The following is a 20257-nucleotide window of genomic DNA, read 5'->3' as shown; positions in this document are numbered from 1 at the left end:
GGAAGGCCGTAAAACACAAGATTGTTTCGCCTTGAGCGATTCTCTGCATCGTCAACGCGGGCATTCAGAGCGTGAACAAGTCTTGCTGTTTGCTCGGTATCCGCCCGTATAGTCTGTATCTCGATTTGCATTGGTAGTAGTTTCTGGTAATGGCCCTCTAGATCCGCTAACCTCTTGCTTAAGTTGGCGAGTGCAGCACTTGTAGCCGTGCATTGGCTTTTAAGGCCCTGCATGTCGGCTATTATTGTGGTTTGGCCAGCGGACAGTTTTTTCAGTTCGGCAAGCACAGCATCAGTATCAGGACCAGGGTTCGTTTCAATATCCCCCGACTGTAACAAAATAGATCTAATTACACTAAGACACTCACAAGCAATATCAAAGCAGCATTGCGGGCTCGGAAGCTGCACCAAGAAGTAATTGCTAGTTCTCTTAGTATAGAAGCAGTCTGGTTCACAAACCTGCATGATGAACAGAAGTGGGTTACTGGTGTGTGTTGTGGCACAGCCACCAAGCCCACAAAACGCGGGCGATGGCCGTGGTTCCTTTATAGCTGGCTCTGCGATGGTTGTCGATGACAGCAGGGCTCTCGATACTTGGTCGAGCATCCAGTTTTGAGGTGGTGGCGCGGTTGGACAGGCGGAATGACTGTCGACACCTATGCGCCAACTAGTCACGTCAATCCCGGTGCGCAGATCTGGCGGTTCCTTCACGACGTTCGCTGACATCACTATCGCAGGCAGCAGCACGCGTGTGACAGCAGAAAGGAAAACCTGCATGATGAACAGAAGTGGGTTACTGGTGTGTGTTGTGGCACAGCCACCAAGCCCACAAAACGCGGGCGATGGCCGTGGTTCCTTTATAGCTGGCTCTGCGATGGTTGTCGATGACAGCAGGGCTCTCGATACTTGGTCGAGCATCCAGTTTTGAGGTGGTGGCGCGGTTGGACAGGCGGAATGACTGTCGACACCTATGCGCCAACTAGTCACGTCAATCCCGGTGCGCAGATCTGGCGGTTCCTTCACGACGTTCGCTGACATCACTATCGCAGGCAGCAGCACGCGTGTGACAGCAGAAAGGAAAACCTGCATGATGAACAGAAGTGGGTTACTGGTGTGTGTTGTGGCACAGCCACCAAGCCCACAAAACGCGGGCGATGGCCGTGGTTCCTTTATAGCTGGCTCTGCGATGGTTGTCGATGACAGCAGGGCTCTCGATACTTGGTCGAGCATCCAGTTTTGAGGTGGTGGCGCGGTTGGACAGGCGGAATGACTGTCGACACCTATGCGCCAACTAGTCACGTCAATCCCGGTGCGCAGATCTGGCGGTTCCTTCACGACGTGCGCTGACATCACTATCGCAGGCAGCAGCACGCGTGTGACAGCAGAAAGGAAAACCTGCATGATGAACAGAAGTGGCTTACTGGTGTGTGTTGTGGCACAGCCACCAAGCCCACGGAGGCGTCCTTATACGGAGGCGTCCTTTAAAGAGTTGGCAATGGCCTTGTCGAAAACCCGGTGTTGCCACGGATGGCAAAAAAATGTCACGTGGCCCTATGGAAATGCGTATGCCCTATCACGTGTGGCGCATACCTCGCTCCATACCCAAGTCGGTGATATGTGGGTATGCGCCCCACGGGGTTTTACATGTAGCGAAAGCATATCATTTGATAATATATAACCTAATGTGTAACTTATGTATATCTCAATGCATGACTAAATTTGCACCAGCCTTTCGCCTTCAAGAGTTACAAAGAGCTTAACGCCGAGCGGAATTTTTAAATATTGGCGCTCGCCACATTTCTTTAAGGAATGCCGATGACGGCACAATGCCGCCCTGACGAATACCTTTTGTACATCGTTGCTACTCACTCAAACCGTGAGTAGCAACGACACAAACAAGCGCCACGCAGAAATAAACACACACTAGTCCGCCGATTCCCGCAGTCCACGCAGATAGGTGGCGCCTGGTGTCGAGAGTATTGGAGCACGCCCGCAGCCTGCGTGCGAGGCTAAAATAATCTGGTCTATACGCGCTACGTCTTCAGATACGTTGCCGCTTTCGTAGGCCCCAATTGCGGCACGCGAGTCCGTGAGGAAATCGGTAAATGTGGGATGTGCCATGGCGACGGCTACGGCTGGCTGTTCTGCTTTAGCGCTGGCGGTCGTTTTAACCGATGCGGATGATCGTAACGTTCCATTGCCGTCCACCACTGCTGTCGCAAAAGTCAATGTGTTGCCGTACTGGGCCGCGTCCACAAATGCGGTGGCTTCACGATCCACATCGGTGCGGTCGAGAATCACACGGGCGCGGGCCCGGCGCTAACCCACGTTGTGTTGTGGGTCGACGTTTCTGGGAAACGGTGAGACTTTGTAGCTGTCTCTAATTTTGCTCGGTAGGGTAACCGCTTACTCGAGATAAGAAAATGGGGAGACATTAGCTTCGTTTAGGATTAGTCTACCGGCGATGGACAAGGATAGGCGGAGTATTTGCGCCATAGTCTGAGCCTCGATCACTTCGTCGATGTTGTTGCGCATGCCTAGCTGATAAACCTTTGCTGTACTTGCTCTTTGTGGAATGCCCAAGACCTGTTTCATGCTCTTGTGCATGAGTGTGTTTAGTTTTGTCTTTTCTATTTTCGTCCAGTTGTTGGCAGAGGCGGCGTAATTAATGTGGCTCATAAGGAACGCGTGGTATACGCGCAGAAGGTTATCTTCGCAGAGACCCTTCCTGCGCCGCGAGACTCTGTGGATGAGTCTGATCATGCTTTCGGTTTTCGCGGTTAAGTGTTTGATCGTGAGTCCGTGGCATCCGGTTTTATATACAAATTTAGATGTGATATTTTACAAGAAGGGCTCCATGTTATTGGAGCCGTGTTAACGATAAAGTCTTAGTGTAAAGAAGCATGTCCTAGCGTTTACATCTCCGAGCGTCTCCACTACACTCAAGTACTGCTTTTGATCCCTTTTGTTTCCCTTATTCACTCGACGAGGGAATGCACCTTAGTCCTTACCCAATGACAATCTTCGACCACTTTGCAAATTCTCGCCAATGATGTGTCCCCGTTCCGCCGGGCTCCGCTGCCAATGTTACCTGATCGCCCCCGCACACCAGCTAACAGGTGACACCTTGGGAACCAAACGTTCACGTGTTTCCCACGGGAATGTTCGACCCTGGCCCCTTGCAAGAATTAGTCGCCTCTCCGTGACGGTCATTTCGCGGAATCCCCCGTTTTCAGGTAGGGTGGTGGCTGTTCTCTCGGAAGGGGCTCCTGGTTGGCGCGTCACAGTCGGCGCTGGACCTCGTCGTAGTTAGGGCGGGCGCTGGTGCTTCACGGAAACACACCAAGAGCTACGTTGTCGTTTTAGCTATGCACGAGGCCGATGACCCATTGCAGCCTGGGGAAGTGCTTATCCATCAGTCCCAGGTGACGGTGAGACTCCCCGGCCACGAAAAACGACAAGCGTGAAGAACACTTCATAGCTTCACGTCTGTCGATGAGGCCTACTTTGTCCCGAATGACCGCCAGACAAAACAGCACCCCCGCCCCCAGATGATGCATCGGGAGGTGAGCTGTTCTATGCAGCTCAGCCGGTTTGATGCCTGCTTTTCTCAAAGCCATGGGGCCTGTGCTTCCAGGAATGAGTATCTTCCCGCCAAAGGCCTCTTGATAGGTGAGCTCTGACCGAACTGCAGAATTGTAAGATGGCAAGCTCCAAGGAGCGACCTTTGTCAGCCACACACAATGCCGCAAGCGCCACTGCAAGCCATTGTTATCGCCAGACTACCAATTTCAATGTCTGACAACCCCCTATCTAAAGAAAACCCTGAAACGCAAGGTGCCCATTGAACCGGACAAGTACCAAGAAACTTCTGGTGATGTCTCCTCGCAAACAGACACCAACTTGGTTTATGTAATGAAGCTAAGTAATTACGAATTAGAGCTTCCACAGATAAGGACGGCGAAGGGAGAACTGGCCTTCACTAATTTACATTCCGTAACACTTAGCAGAAGAGAGCTACATAATCATTAAACATTGCCGAAAATGCCAAATAAACAAATGGGCAAACGATCTACGACTTACCACGTGCCTAAATTGGCTCAGAAGGCCTGACTTATTCTGCATTTCCTCTGGCGCATTTCTAAATTGTGCTGTCTTATTGTTATGTTCCGTCTGAGCAGGTGACCGTATTTATGTGACATGACCTTACGTAATACGTCGAAGAGAAAAGTCTATCGCTAAAGGCGATCCGCGCAACCAGTTTCTAAGGCGTGGTCCTATCCACGTGCATGTGGGAACAACCCTCCGGCACTTTCCAAAACCAGCTGAAGTAGACTGCAGAATAACCTGCAATATCCCGCCAAAAATATGTCCCCGTTCCGCCGAGCTCTGCCTTCAATGTCGCCTTGATCGCCCCCGCACACCACGTAACGGGTGACACCTTGGGAACCAAACTTTGACGTGTTTCCCACGGGAATGCTCGACGCTGGCGCCTTGCAAAAATTAGTCGCCACTCCGTGACGGTCATTTCGCGGAAGCCCCCGTTTCCAGGAAGGGCGTGGCTGTTGGCTTGGAAGGGGTTCCTGGTTGGCGCCGGGCCTCGTCGTAGTTCGGGCGGGCGCTGGTGCTTCGCGGAAACACACCAAGAGCGACGTTGTCGTTTCAGCTACGAACGAGGCCGATGATCCATTGCAGCCTGCGGACTAATTGCTTATCCAACAGTCCCAGGTGACGGGGACGCTCTCCAGCCGCCAGAAACGACAAGCGGGAAGAGCACTTCATAGCTTCTTGTCTGTCGATGAGGCCTCCTTTGTCCCGAAGGACCGCCAGACATATCATCATTATCATCATCATCAGCCTATATTTATGTCCACTACAAAACGAAGGCCTCTCCCTGCGATCTCCCATTACCCCTGTCTTGCGTTAGCTGGTTCCAACTTGCGCCTGCGAATTTCCTAACTTCATCACTCCACCTAGTTTTCTGCCGTCCGACGGCGCTTCCCTTCTTTTGGTATCCATTCAGTAACCCTAATGGTCTACCGGTTATCCATCCTACGCATTACATGGCCTGCCTAGCCCCACTTTTTCCGCCTAATGTCAACTACAATATTGGCAATCCCCGTTTGTTCTCTGATCCACGCCACTCTCTTCCTGTCTCTTACGGTTAAGCCTAACATTTTTCGTTCTATTGCTCCCTGTGTGGTCCTTAACTTGTTCTCGGGCTTCTTTGTTAACCTCCTAGTTTCTGCCACATATGTTAGCACCAGTAGAATGCAATGATTGTACACTTTTCTTTTCAAAGACAGTGGTAATCTCCCAGTCAGGATTTCGTAATGCCGGCCGTATGCAATCCAGCCCAATTTTATTCTTCTATAAATTTATTTCTCATGATCTGAGACCCCTGTGAGTAATTGACCTAGATAAACGTACTACTTTACAGGCTCTAGAGGCTGACTGGCGATCCTGAATTCTTGTTCTCTTGCCAGGCTATTGAACATTATCTTTGCCTTCTGCTTATTTATCTTCAACCCCACTCACACTTTCTCAGTAAAGGTCATCAATCAATTCCTGCAATTCGTCCCCATTTTTGCTGAAGAGGACAATGTCATCTGCTAACCGAAGGTTGCTGAGGTATTTGCCGTTGATTCTCACTCCTAAGCCTTCCCAGTCTAAGAGCTTGAATACTTCTTCTAAGCATGCAGTGTATAGCAATTGGAGAGATTGTGTCTCCTTGCTAGACACCTTTCATGATCTTTTCTTGTGGAGAACCAAGGTTGCTGTGCAATCCTTGTAGATATTTGCCAATATACTCACGTATGCCGCCTGTATTCCTTGGTTACGAAATGCCTCTATGACTGCTGGTACCTTTACTGAATTAAATGCTTTTTCATAATCTATAAAAGCAATATAGAGAGGTTGACTGTAATCCGCAGATTCCCTACTACCTGGTTGATGACATGGATACGAGACCATCGTACAATATCCTTTGCTGAAGCCAGCCTGCTCTCTTGGTTGGCTGAACCCAAGTGTTGTCCTGATTCCATTTGAAATTACCTTCCTGAATATTTTTTACAATACTGTGAGCAAGCTAATGTGCGTATAATTGTTCAATTCTTTAATGTCACCCTTCTTATGGATGAGTATAATTTTGGCCTTCTTCCAGCTTTCTGGTACACTTGAAGTCGTGAGGCATTGCGTATAAAGGGCCGCAAGCTCTTCAAGTATGATATCTCCTCCATCCTTGATTATATCGACTGTTATTCCATCTTCTCCAGCAGCTTTTCTCCTGGTCACGTCTTTGAAGGCCCTTCTAATTTCATCGCTAGTTATAGAAGGGCTTCTCTATCCTGTTCACCACTACTTCGAATGAAAGTAGCTTGGCTGCTCTGAGTACTGTATAGGTGAGTATAGAATTCTTCCTCTGCTTTTAGTATGTCATCGAAATTGCTGATGATATTACCCTGCTTATATTTCATTGCATACATTTTGACTTCTCCTATGCCTAGTTTTCTTCTCACTGATTTCATGCTGTGTCCATGTTTTACTGCTTCCTCAATCTTTTACACGTTATAATTTCGGATCTTCCTTATTTTCTTCTTGTTGATCAGTTTCGACCATTCAGCGAATTCTGTCTAACCTCTGGAGTTTGACATTTTCAGGTTTACCGTTTATTAGGTCCTTTGTTACTTGGGAGAGCTTACCTACTGTTTGCCTTGCTGCCTTACCTCCCACTTCGATTGCTGCTTCTAAGATCAACCTATAGTTACGGTTTCACTTATTACCTCTATGTTGTCTTCATCTTCCTGTTACAAAGCTGCATATTTGTTTCCGAGCACCACCCTGAATGGGGCTGCTTTTACCCTTACTGCCTCTAGGTTGGCCTGTTTCTTCTTAACTAATTTTACTCTTTCTCCCTTCATATTGAGCGAAATTTTAGACCTCACTATCCTATGGTCACTGTACTTTACCCCACATAACACTTCTACATCCTACACTATGGTGGGATCGGCAGAGAGTATGAAATCTATTTGATTCCTTGTTTCTCCATTAGGGCTCATCCAGGTCAACTTCCTGTTGCTGCACTTCCTGGAGACGGTATTCAATCATTATTCGGAGCCCATATTTTTCCGCAAATTCTACCAACATCTCTCCTCTAGCGCACTTAGAATCGACGCCGTAGTTGCCAACTGCTTCCTCAGCAATCTGCTTTTCTCCCACTTTTGCATTGAAGTCGCCCATGGCAACAGTATAGCGTGTTTGCACCTTCCTCATTGCTAATTAAACATCTTCATAAAACTGTTCTAATTCTTCATCATCGTGACTGGAGGTTGGGGCGTAGGCTTGTACTACCTTCATTTTATACCTCATATTCAGCTTTATTACGATTTCTGCTACCCTCTCATTAATGGAGGTTTTTTTAATACCATTTCAATCGAACTGTGAACTTACGTGCCGTATTTGTCCGTTTCGGACCCTAAAGCATGGGGTTTTTTTACGCAGCTGCGATATGTTTCTCGCGCAGATTACAGTCACCGACTTGACTCTTATTTTTTTACAGCGAAGCTGTTAGACTCTCGTTGGTTGAGATTTTCGTGTCCACGTGCGCGGTGTTCACACAAAAATGTTGGCCGATTCCGGAGAAAGTACAAAGAAGGCGGAAGCGCACGGTGTGCTGCTTTTCCAAGAGCGAGGTACCACATGACGTTATCAGGTGACGTCACGGTTGACGGGAACACGTCATCACATTACGTCTTCAGGCCATATCGTCAGGTGACGGTGGTGGTATACTCGTATATTCGAATTACAATCCGAAACTATCATGTCTTCTGCGTGTATGTAAGTCGTAAATATCTAATTTTCTGACGCAATTTACTTTGAGATATTCGATTAGTTCAATAACACACTTACGCTTGGTGGAGGGCCTACAAGGTTGAGGATTTATGCTGTACTTCCGCACACGTGCGAGCGCGCATGACCTATGTCGCTTGTGGTGGTGGTGCTCGTCTAACGTCGGAAACAGCTTCGCTGTAGATCCATTTTCACAGGGCGGAATGGAAAGAGATGTTTTATGTGACGGAAATTTTCTAGATTTCCTTCGAAATATTTTAGTCCATATTAAACAAAAAATTGCTTCAGTCAGTATAGGTTTTAGGGGTCTGTAGTAGATGCAATAAAAGCCATCAAAATCAGCTCCAAATTTCTCTAATGAGAGACTTGCTGCATTGCACAGCCGGTACGCATAAAAAGCTCTTATGCTATAATTGTTCGCAATATTCCAGCTAATCTCGAAGCTTCAGATATTATTGGTGAAGATAGCCAGCCAGCAGCAAACAGCTCTTCCAAACAAAAAGCTTTGTGAATTCGGCCCCAGGTTTACTTAAATGCGGAAATCGGAGTTGAACCCTTATCTATGATTTACTTTTATGCAGTTATTTGGATGGCGTTAACGACTCGCAGTGGTTTAAAGAGGAAATTTTCTCGCGTTCCAGTTCTATAAGACGGAAGGTTATCAGGATGGAATTAAGTCTGGCGCGTTGAGCTGATAGAGAGGGTGCGAAGGCTCTTTAGTTAACCCCTGAACCGTTTCGGACGAGCGCAGCTCATCTTTGCCAAGCTGTCCCAAAAACGTTTGTCGTCCGCTCGAGATAATACCTGCTTGTGAGCGTTTTAAACGAGACACGCTCGTTTCCCGGCCAGTTGGTGTGTCGCTTCGCAGATGGCAGCACTGGGCAGGTAATTTTTTTTTTCAATCTCAGTTTCACGTTTGTTTTGGGTAAACTCGTGTTTCAAAAAATGGCGTCCGGTGGAGGCGACACATATGTTCCTGGTCCGTCGTCGCGAAAAAGAATCCTCTCACCGTCGTCCAGCTCTTCGGACGATAATGATTTGGACACCGAAGTTTACTTAGTTTCTGGATGCGAAAGCGATAGCGATGATTTCGAAATTAGCAGTTCATCAGGTGAAGGAGATGAAGTGCGCGTCATTGGCGGAGCATAGACATGAATGACATCCCCACAAAGTCTCCTTGGTTTTCCTTTTTTATTATTGCTGGCCAGTTAGGCATTGCCTACAAACGGCAAATTACCATATGTGAAATAATAGCGCGAGATTACGGCTCATCACCGACGTCCGCATTGATTCCTGGCAGGTGGTGACTTTTGCTCGTTTGCGTTGGTGCACTTTTTTCCTTGTATCTTTATTTCATTCTCTATGATTCTTCTGCAAGAGAACAACCTAAGGGGAGTCTCTTCATTTCTTTCTACCTTTCTTTCTTTCTTTTTGAATTAGATGAATGAATTCAGTGCCTGTGGTCATTCAGCGGCAGTTTCCTGATCACAGAGCACATTGTAGCTGACTTTCAAAGCAAGCAGCTCGAAGAACAGTGGAGGTCCCCTGAAATTCGCATTTAAATACAACAAGCATAATTCGTCAGTACATTTAGTAAGGGTTTTTTCAGAGTACCGACATGTGAATGCACACACGTGTTGGAATTTTTTTCGTTTTTTCTGCAGCCAAAATATTGTAAAATAAAGTTAGCATCTACCAGAATGTAGCATGAAATAGTGGAAGCTACTGTGATTTTCACAAACTAGGTGTCTGCTCACTGCAGGACAGCTACTTCGATGTTTCATTGTAGATGTAACTTAAGCGGATCCCTCTGTAAGACAAAAAGTGATAAACGAAGCAATAAAGAAAATATTGAAGTGCGTAAGATATAGAACATGGTGTAGATACTCATAAAAGCTGAAGTTCATATTTCTTGAAGCAAGAGATCGCTTGCACTTCGCAGTCATGACAACGCCACTTTCCAAGCAATTTCAAAGCACAGGTCTAGTAAGGAGTAACGCTAAAGAAAACTTAAATATGCTTTAAGCCCCGAGTTTTCTTTATTGCAACAAAGCTAAGAAATTCTTTGTTCACGCTTAATCTTGCCATTGATATACTTTATATTTTAGCAAGGAGGGAAACGGGGAAGAAAAAGTTTAGAGTCTGGAGCACGATAAAAAATTAATAACGAGTAACATTGAATCGTGTTTTTAACTAGTTTTAGCTGCGCGTAGTTTGCCGTCTGCTCCGCTTACGCCTCGCGCGTTCAGGTGCTGCAGATAACTGCCTTCATTTTGCATTCTTGATAAGCGTTTATCCCAGAGACGAGCGATGTGCTGTCAGCTTGGCTCCGAAGTGACAAAGAAACCAAGTGAACGCACCGTCACGTGCCGCTGAGTCGGCTCACGAGTGGCGTTCTGCTTTTTGCTGCCAGCGTGCGCGTTCCCACTAATTGGCTTTGCGCAATTTGTTAATGAGCATGTGTTTGAGCAGAACGGACTGTAAACGCTAAGACAAAACTATCTGGCATTTTGCAAACAGAATAGGGAAAAGCAACGGGACTCGGTTTTTCTTTTTTATTATTTTATTGCGATAGCAATTATATGGACACTCAAAAGCACATTTCTGCCGTCGGCGTCGCCGTCGCCGTGAGGTTCCGTATGACGTCATTTGGAGAAGAAATCGTCGCCGCGCGCCGAACGCTGTATGTGCGAGTGAAAGGGCGCGAGGGGCGCGTCTTTCACGGTGAGTGAACGCACGGCGGAGAACAAACGCGCGTTCTGCGCCGTGCTCGCTTAAGGGCTGCAGAAGTAGGCGTCTCTGTTCTCCTTTACAATCACCATGTATGTAGAGCAAACGCGCCTTCTTCCGACACGCGAGAGGTCGTGGGGGAGGGGGAGGGAAGGGAGGCGACGTTTAGCTGCGGCACGCAGTGCCTATTTATATCAGAGGCTCCGGCAACAGTCACCAACGCCGCACGCATTTTGAGCGAACGCGGGCAAAACGCCGATGGCGTCGACAATAGTTCTGCGTGTTGCCGATGCTGCTGCATGTCCAAGTTTATACAGCTGATAAAGCTAATATCATTACTCCGTATAGCTCTCTACAAGTTTGCTATCGCAATTGATGCTTCGCCTTTCAGGTGAAACTGCGACAACTTTTATTATAGGATACAACCACATGAAGCAAACAGACGATGAAGCCCAGTAAAGTACAGGGGATAATTTGCTGTTATTTTTATTCACCTAATGGAATGATAAGGAAACTTAAACGATGCAAGCGGACGAAAAAAAAATTCCCTCCAGTGGGTGCCACTTACAAATATTCCGAATTACGCGTGGGACGCTCAACTGAGCTTCGGTGACGGCTGTCTCTCCATTCATTTTCAGGTTTATTTGTACAAGATCTAGTCCCGGGGTGTTCGTCAGCGACCCTCATGGCTATTGCGGCCATTTACTTGTTGATGCGCAATCGTCGTTGTCGCAATGTCGTTGTCGTTGTCGCAATCGTCGATGTCGCAATCGTCGATGCGCAAATGTTGTTGTGGTTCTTTCTCTGCTCTTGAAGCAAATGCTGACTAATGAACAAACGAACAAACCTGACTGGCCCATATTATATCGCTTTACACGGTGTTCGCCGTGAAAGCTGGCTGAGTTACCTGGCTCTAAGCGTATTTGTTGCTGTGGCGGCAACAGTAAGATCAACAATACTGAGCTTATGCAAAGTAATTAGTCACCTTTAAAATCTATAAAGTTTAATTCCTCCGTTATAATGTTTCACGCGGTCCATAGGCGACTATTCTGAACCAGATCATTTCTGCGATGTCGTCGTTGAATTTCTTTATTAGTTCCTTACACTTTCCTGTTTCTGTCGCTACTACTGCATTTTCTCGAGCTCTTAGATTTGCGACCTTCGACGACGTTATCTTGCCAACATTTTTCGAACAGAGCCCGTTTCCGTTAGGAAGAGGTCATTAGGCGTATTTGACAATCACGGCTCCATATAATTCTGTATGGTTGATTATTTTCCAGATCAGGACTCTCCATTAGAGCAGATATTGATTATGGATTAAATTAATCAAAAAATTTCAGGTCAGAGAATAGGGTAAGTATAGTCACGCTTACGTGCGCCTTTGAGAGAGTCATGTTGGAACCGACAATCAGCGAATAAACGAACATTTAGATGCATCTTATTCGTATTGCGTAATGACAGTAAAAATCTGATCGTGTTCACAGCATTTAGTTACCACATTGTCGCGTGGTCGCGAAGTCAAGCACGCAGAATCCAAACTGTTAAAGATCAAACTCTTTATTGGGCGATCCTGTGCCCAGCAATGAAAATAACTCGCTTTGCAACAAGAGCGGCTAGCACAATCGTCGGTCGTCGACAAAACAAAAACTGATCAGCGGCGAAACGCGTCGGCTTTTATACATGAATCGTCGAAGGTAGCAGAGTAATCCTTGGTGCCCTCGTGTCTTCCAGAAAGTACTAGAGAGTTCGCGTCCCTCATACAATCAGATTACATAGGCGCCGGTGACAACAGACAACGGATAGAAGCATCGAAAACTTTCGAGAACTTCCGATACATGCAGGCGCGTCCTGCACCGAGCGATAACGTTTAACATTTGTTAGCCGGTGGAAAGTGGTCACCGGTGAAAGATAAACAAGTACAACTGTCAATACTTATTGGCCGCATCCGGAGAATTTCCACCAAGACACATGACTGAATCGCTAGCGACTTTCTAGTTTTAAGTGCGAATGCACTTCTTAAGCGACACCGAAAACTCCGCCGGCATCCGCGCTCCTCCTCCTCTCCCCTAGCGACGGCGCGAGGAGCGGAGAGGAGCGTCTGTAGCAACGGCGCAGCGACGTCACGCCCCACGTGACTGCGCGCGCTCGGCCCTCCGCTCCGTGGCTGCGCGCGCCCCGCGCCGGCTCCGCACCGCTCTCCGTGCCGTGACGTCACGGCGCGTTGTGCAGCTGGCGCCTCCGCGCCGTGGCTGCGCGCGCCGCGCCGGCTCCTCGCACCCTCTCCGCGCCGTGACGTCACGGCGCCATGCAGCTGGTGTGCCTCTCCCCCCGTTAGGTTTGCACTCACCCTCGGCCGCCGCCTCTCCCCTCGCGCTGACAGCTCCCTCCTCGCCCGGTAACAGCCCCTCGTGTGCGTACTCTCCCCACCGCTCACCCCCTCTCCAACCGCCTGGCGTGTTTCGCTCCGCCGTCACGTGTTGTGTGTGTGTGGCGCCGGCGCGTCAGTCGTGCTCCTCGCTGCCGTCTCCTTCGCTCGGCTCTGCAGTTTAGTCGCGCGCGCCCCCTCATAGCATCACCCCGTGCTTCGCACTTCCTCATACTCCCCTTCGGGGAAATGCGGGTTTTTTGTTAACAGCGGAAGCAACAAACATTTACGAAAACTCGTTTCTGGTCGAGGCGGTATATAATGCGAACTTCGAGAAGATTTATGTTGTTTTGAAAAATATTGGATTCATAAGAAAATTTCCGTTGTTCAGTCGCATTTTAGCGAGAATTAAAAGTAAAATAAACTATTCCTTGCTAATCGATTGAGCAGATAAACATCTTAACCGTGTATAGAGCATGCGCACACAGCATGTTGTCATTTTATCACTTATAGCACAGACATATAGAATGTACAGTCACGAGCAAAAGTTTGTGGAGAAAAGGTGCCACAAATAATTATTTTCTTCGCAGCCTGGGCATTCCGGCTGAAATGAAGAGCGCACGCCTACTTGCACGTGTTTGGCCAATACAGCGTATTAAGCCAATTGGAGGCCGCGGAGCTGCGCTTGATTGTATTAAATTTTTTTGCTAATGCCGTGGTCTCCAAACTTTTGCTCGCGACTATACAGTCTGTTGCACACTTAGGGGAAAACTCGGAGCGCATTGCATCGCGATGCGGCGAGCGCTGGAGTCGGGTGCCAGCAGCAGCTCGCGCAGGCGCACACGCTCGAGGTTCGGTATTGAGAACCGCGTGGACTGCTACGGCGGCGCGCGCTGGCCGTTGGTCGGGAAGCGTGCTACTGTCAAGGGCGATTCATCGCTACTGCGGGAACTGAGCCGATAGTCTTAACTAAACGTTGTGCAACGCCAACCTCTGAGCCTTCATTGGTGATAAGGGGTTCTACAAACTTCTTCTGACAGCATACCACGTTTGCTCTTTCGAGAAGCCGGAGTGCTGAGTGCGTGTGAAGGAAATCAAGCCTCCCGTTGCATAGAAAAAGGGGCTTATTAAGAATAAACCGAGAAACGACTCCGTGGGTATAGCTGTTGTTGCGCGTAGTCAAAAGCACGAGGGATTCGTCGTCTTCTTTGTCGTTCTTAATCCAACAAACTTCCGCGCGCGCAATAGTTCAGAAAAGTTTGATTCCAGCAGGTACAGGTGTTGAACGACCCGTTTAACGGTAGATACGCCCGGTAGTCTCAAGGTACAGGTTCTTGTCTTGCTACCCCTTCCTTTATGGAGCTCCTCTTTTCGAGCAATGCTCCATAGTTGCTGGGTCTTGCTGGGCTCTTGTAGAAGGATGAGGTCGCCTTTCTTAATTTTGTTGAACAATGTCGTTTACTTGGAGCTCGACATTGTTCTTAACTCCGAGAGGTATTCTTTGGACCAACGTTCCCAGAAAGTTCTTCGAGTTTTTTCTCGTTGTTCCCACATTGGTAGTATATGGCGACCATCGGCTGTGAACTCGCCGCGTGTTAGATCGGGAAGTGCAGATATTCGCTTTCCAATGAGAAAGTGAGCCGGGGAGAGAGGTTCCAGATCTCGACAATCGCTATAAGCGTATGCGATTGGCCGGGAATTGATCACAGATTCTACTTCAGTTAAAGTTGTTTGTAGCTGTTTCTCCGTAAGATATCCCTTGCCGATGCAATTCTTCAACGTCAGCTTCACAGACCTGATAAGCCTCTCGTAACAACCGCCCCACCACGGTGCATGATCGGCGATAAATTTCCATTTTATGTGATGGTTCGCGATGAAGTTACAAACTTCTTCGTTTCTCAATGACTACTACAATCTCGAAAGCTCTTTCTTGCTCTTCTTGAATGCTAAGGCGTTGTCGGAATATATAACAGAAGGAAGTCCCCGCCGCGACACAAAGCGTCGGAAAGCGTTGAGAAAGCTTGTGACGTTCATGCCTTCTACTAGTTCGAGGTGAACAGCTCTAATCACGGCGCACGTGAACCGGCAAATATACACTTTTGCGTAGTCATCTGGATGTTTAACGTAGAAGGGACCGGCGAAATCTAATCCTGTTACTTGAAAGGGTTCTGAAGTGTTCACTTTTTCAGGTGGTAACGGTGCAGTCACTTCGGAGAAAGGTTTGACGTTGTAGCGTTGGCACACGATGCTTCCTCTGATGACCTTCTTGACTAGCTGCCGTCCTCGTAATATCCAAAATCTTTCGCTTATTTGTACAACTGTATCCCGAACTCCTGCATGAAGAAGTTGCCGATGGTGCTGCATGACGAGGAGCTCGCAGTAGTAGTGGTACTTTGGTAAGACGATTGGATGTTTTTCATCGTATCATTTCTTACTGTATCGTAGGCGTCCTGCGACTCGAAGAACTCCATTGTTGAGGAAGCATGTCACGTCCCGAAGTATAGAATCCTTTTTATGTTGAGCTCCTTTGGAGATGCGGTTAATTTCAGGAGAAATGGCTGAGCTTAGAACCTTCTTTATCCAGTATAGTTCGCCAGCTTCTGCATTGAGGGTTCCCCGGGACACACTTTTCCGCTTCAACTTCGAGATAAATCGCAGTATCCAAGCTGTAACATGGTGTAGTCGTGTAAGAGAGCTGTAGTTGTGAATGTCCCTATTAGGTGGTTCGGTTTGCATGGCGACTTGCAAGCATGGTACCCGATGAGCACGCTTCTCGGTGACACTCGGTGAAAGATCGGTTGAGTTCGGTCTACGGTGGGGTGGGCATTCATTCTCTTCACAAGTAAGCCAATGGGGTCCTGTCCACCAGGCTGAGTTTGTCGTTAATTCATGGGCCGAAACTCCTCTTGTCAAAAAATCAGCAAGATTTTGCTTTCCAGGGCAGTGTCTCCACAATGTGATGTTCGTTTTACTCTGAATCTCCGTTACCCTATGACGAATGAAATCTTTCCATCTGTTAGGATCGCCGGTAATCCAGTACAGTGCTATCATTGAGTCAGTCCAAAACTGCACTGATGTAATGTCTTCGGCTAGCTGTTGACGCACGTACTAGTACATTCGTGCTGAGACAAGACAGGCTAGTAGTTCGAGTCTGGCAAGGCTTGTCTCTTTCATTGGGGCTACCATGGACTTACACAACACTATTGTTGAGCTTTTGTCATTCGTACTTCCTACTGTGCAAATGTAGCAAACGGCACCGCAGGCTCATTTACTGACGTCAGCGAAAAAATTGAGGGCGTATTTGTTGCCAAGCCCATGTACGCCCTGTCGGTAGTACCGGGGAATTTCAATGTCACAGAGCTGTGAAAGTTCATTTCACCAACTATTCCATTCGTGTAGAGCGTCCAGTGGCAACTCTTCTTCCCAGTCAACGCCTTTTCTTCAAAGGTTTCGAAGAAATATTTTCATCCTTATTGTAAAAGAAGTCAGCATACCGAGAGGGTCGTGTAGGCGAGAGGTCGTCTGTAGCATGAACCGCTTGATATCAGTTCTTTGTTGAATAAACTCTATAGCATTTCCCGGACTAAACGACAGTACGTCGGTGTCAGGATGCCATACCAATCCCAGGACTTTCAGTACTCCTGTCAGTTGTCCGAGAGGTAACTCCGGAGGTTGCGTCGATTGAGTACCAAGAATGCGTGGGTCGTTCGAAGCCCACTTCTGTAGCTTCATAGAGGCACATGCGAATGCCTCAGTGACTTCTGAAAGCAGTTTGGACGCGTCTTCGACGGAGTCCACTCCTGTTAAAATGTCGTCAACATACATGGAACCCCACAGCCTTTTTGTAGTTTCGGGGGAAGCAGACGACGCTTGATCCCGATAATGACAGATGGTCGCCGCCAAAAGAAAGGAACTACAGGTCGTGCCGAATGGTACTCTGGTCATACGCCTGATGCCAACGTTCGACAACGGTTGATCTGGCTTGAGTGCTTTCACCAACCACAGGTGGCGCAAAGCGCCTTGGTCTGCGCTGTTGATGCTTATTTGTAGAAACGCTTTTTCAATGTCTGCTACTAAAGCAATGCGATGTTTTCTAAAGCGAAGTAGCACTCCTATGAGATCGGCCTTGAGGTTTGGTCCGGAGTACAAGCTGTCGTTGAGCGAAAGCTCTCCGTTTTCATGAGAAGAAGCATGAAAGACCACCCTTAATCTTGTAGTACGGTCCTCGCGGAATACTGCATGGTGTGGCGTATAATACACTGGGTTTTCTGTATTACCGTCAGTGACCTTCTCGGCTACACCATCGATAGCGTATTTACGTATGTGAGCATCATATTCTTGCAGAAGTTGAAGGCATTGGTGAAGCTTTCGAAGAAGTTGATTTAAACGCGTCTGTGAGTTTGCTCGATTGTTGTTGAGAATTATCGGTTTCCATGGAAGTGAAACTACGTAACGACGATTCTTCATCTTGTCTGTGCTGTTGAAGAAGTCGAAAACTGGGTCTGGGTCCTGTGTCTTGTTATGTCCATCGGGTTTTATCCCCATAATTTCTAGGTCCCAGAAATTATCTGTGGTTATCTTAAATTCTTCCACTGCCGCTTTCAGTACAATTGTCTCGTTGCAGTGTGTGACGGTAGCACAAGAGGCTACTGGTCCGTGCAGAGTCCAGCCTAAGGAAGTCTCGACAGCGTTAAGTCCGTTATCCAAATTCCGTACGTTTCCCGTGAAAAATGACCAGTAATAGTCACTGCCAATTAAGACATTGACAGCTTTTGGGCGTTCAGCTTGATCATGATCGGTGAAGAAATAACCTTGGTGCTTGAGCTAATAAGTGAAGTCTCCAATAGGTCGCGGAATTGATTGGTCGCAGATCTTGGTCGTGACGAGAGCTTTGATGAACACTGTCTTGCAACAATGCACTGAACTCAGAGTGACAGACACTCGCCGGAAAGTCTTCTCGCGATGAGGCCCTCCAAAATGTCCTGCTGTAAGACACTCCTGATCGAGTACTTGACAATTAAGTTTCTCAGCCAATTGCGCGGTCAGAAAAGTGCGCTAGCTGCCTCCATCAAATAAAACGCGAACCATCATTTTACCACCCTGGCCGGCTACCCAAGCAACAGTTGTTTGGAGGTATATGAGCCGTTTGGAGGTGCCAGTTCCAGTCATCTCGAGTTGTACCTGTTTAGGGAATGTCTGGGGTCCGGCGGTCGATTTTATCAACCTTTAGTCACACATTGTTTCCGCATGGCGCCGATTGCACTTTCCACATTTTACCTTTCTTAAGCATTTTTTGCTACGTGATGCTCCAGGGTACAACGGAAGCAGCGACGTGCACCTAGAAGATGTTTGTTTTCTTTTCCTCGAGAGGAATTGCCGAGTCGCATGAACCGGTCATGTAGATCAATGTAGTACAATGGGTCGTGAATTCACAGAAAAAAGCTGTCCTTTTTTGACGAATGGGTTTAGTGAATGAGGTCAAAGACTCTTTGCTTGAGGGTTGATGGCATGGCAGTTTCGTTTAGGATAAAGGTCGCGATTTGGATGTCGCGCTAGTGCGAAATTCTTCATCTTTGCATTTCAACGCGTCCTCTTGTACAGAAACATGCAGGACTGTTCGTTCTGGAGACTCTATTTCTGTTTGAATAAAAAGCAGCAAATACTTAATGCTCGCCTTCTGTTGCTGGGTGCACTGTGCTTGTTAAACAAGCCAGTGCTTTCAACTCCTCCCCTTTCCTCAGAACTCTGGTGTGCGATGGTCTTTTTGAAATCGAGGACAATATCGTGAGGAAGCGATTTCATTGGAATACGGTAAAGCATTGAAGAATAATTATTACATTCCCATACCCCGAGAGTCTTGAGGGCACGTGTATGGGACTGCACAGTGTCGTAGAGGCTTCGAAGTCCAGATAGGTCATTGGGCGATCGAATGGGTTGCAAGTCGATGAGTCGCTGCATGTGATCCTGAATGATCTAGTCCAGGGCATCCCTGTAGATCAAGATTAGAATGTCCAGGGCATCACTGTAGCAGCTTGCATTTGCTGGAAATCCTGCGATTGCCAATGCCGCATCGCCGGTCAAGACTGAGCGTAGATAGGTGAACTTGTCGACGTTGGTGAGGCCACCGTTGTTGTGGATCACTTGGTTGAACTGTTCCCAAAAAGGCGGCCACATTGATGGTCGACCATCGAACCTTATAAGTTCGATCTTCGGAAGATGAACACCGGGTTGCTGCCTGCGTTGAACGAGTTCGTTTGACGTCGACGGTGACGTACGGTTGAGTGATTCATGAATGTGACGTATACGGTATTTGAGCTTCGCGGACGTTGCTGTGGCTCGATCATTGTAGTCAACAACCCGGTCAAATTCTGCTTCAGCGTGCGTGGTAGACAGCAGAGGTACGATGTCGGAGTCAGTTGCCCTCAAGTTGGTGTGAAGGTGATTGAGGCGTTCGCTAATGATGCAAAGCTGCTCTTCCGTAACACAGTCTTGGCTAAGCGTTGACTCGATGTCGTCAATAAGCTGCGTTAGCTGCGATCTCTCGGCTTTGCGCTTGACCTTGAGCGCTTCCATGATTTGACTTCACGATGAGCAGCCAAAGGTCGGTACGATGAATCGGTAGGCCGGAAGGCGATTATCTTGGTACCATCGATGTGGTTCAATGTTCCGATGAGTTTCGGCACCACTTGACGGAAATCAAGCCTCCCATTGCATAGAAAAAGGGATTTATTAAGAATAAACCGAGAAACGACTCCGTGGGTATGGCTGCTGTTGCCCGTGGTCAGAAGCACGAGCGATTCGTCCTCTTCTGTGTCGCTCTTGTGCAAACAGCATGCACGTATATTTATTCACTGTGTGTGCTACGTAATACGCAGCGACAAGAAAGAGACACCAACATGTGCCGGCAACGCTCTCGGTCTTTAGTTGACGGGAAAGTAAAACAAATCTTTTTTCTGGTGTTTTACATGCCAAAACCTGTACTGATTAAGAGGCACGCCGTAGTGGAGGGCTCCGGATTAATTTTGACCACCTGGCGTTCTTTAACGTGCACTACAACGCAAGCACACGGGCGTTTTTGCATTTCGCCTCCATCGAAATGCGGCCGCCGCGGCCGGGTTCGATCCCGCGACCTCGTGCTCAGCAGCGCAACGCCTTGCGCTTACTAAGCCACCCCGGCGGGTAAAGAAAACAAAGCACTCAGCAAATTAGTCTAATACAAATTCCATGTACATCTTGTAAACTTTGAAATGCTTGTGAACTACGTTAAATTGACTAATAATATTGTACTAAATGCATTTATTTCATAACTTGCTGT

At 47.7% G+C, this 20257-nt stretch overlaps 1 protein-coding gene across 1 annotated transcript; it reads right to left on the bottom strand.

Moving 5' to 3' along the window:
• Positions 1–18915: 18915 nt before the first annotated feature.
• LOC125942047 (uncharacterized) lies at positions 18916–19515 on the bottom strand. Its single transcript, XM_049659963.1, has one exon. The coding sequence runs from the start codon at positions 19513–19515 to the stop codon at positions 18916–18918; it is 600 nt and encodes a 199-aa protein (XP_049515920.1).
• Positions 19516–20257: the final 742 nt, after the last annotated feature.

Source organism: Dermacentor silvarum, unplaced genomic scaffold, assembly GCF_013339745.2.
Source record: "Dermacentor silvarum isolate Dsil-2018 unplaced genomic scaffold, BIME_Dsil_1.4 Seq953, whole genome shotgun sequence".
NCBI lineage: Eukaryota > Metazoa > Arthropoda > Arachnida > Ixodida > Ixodidae > Dermacentor > Dermacentor silvarum.
The sequence above is the reverse complement of the archived record's forward strand: the minus strand, read 5'-3'. Positions and strand labels throughout refer to the sequence as shown.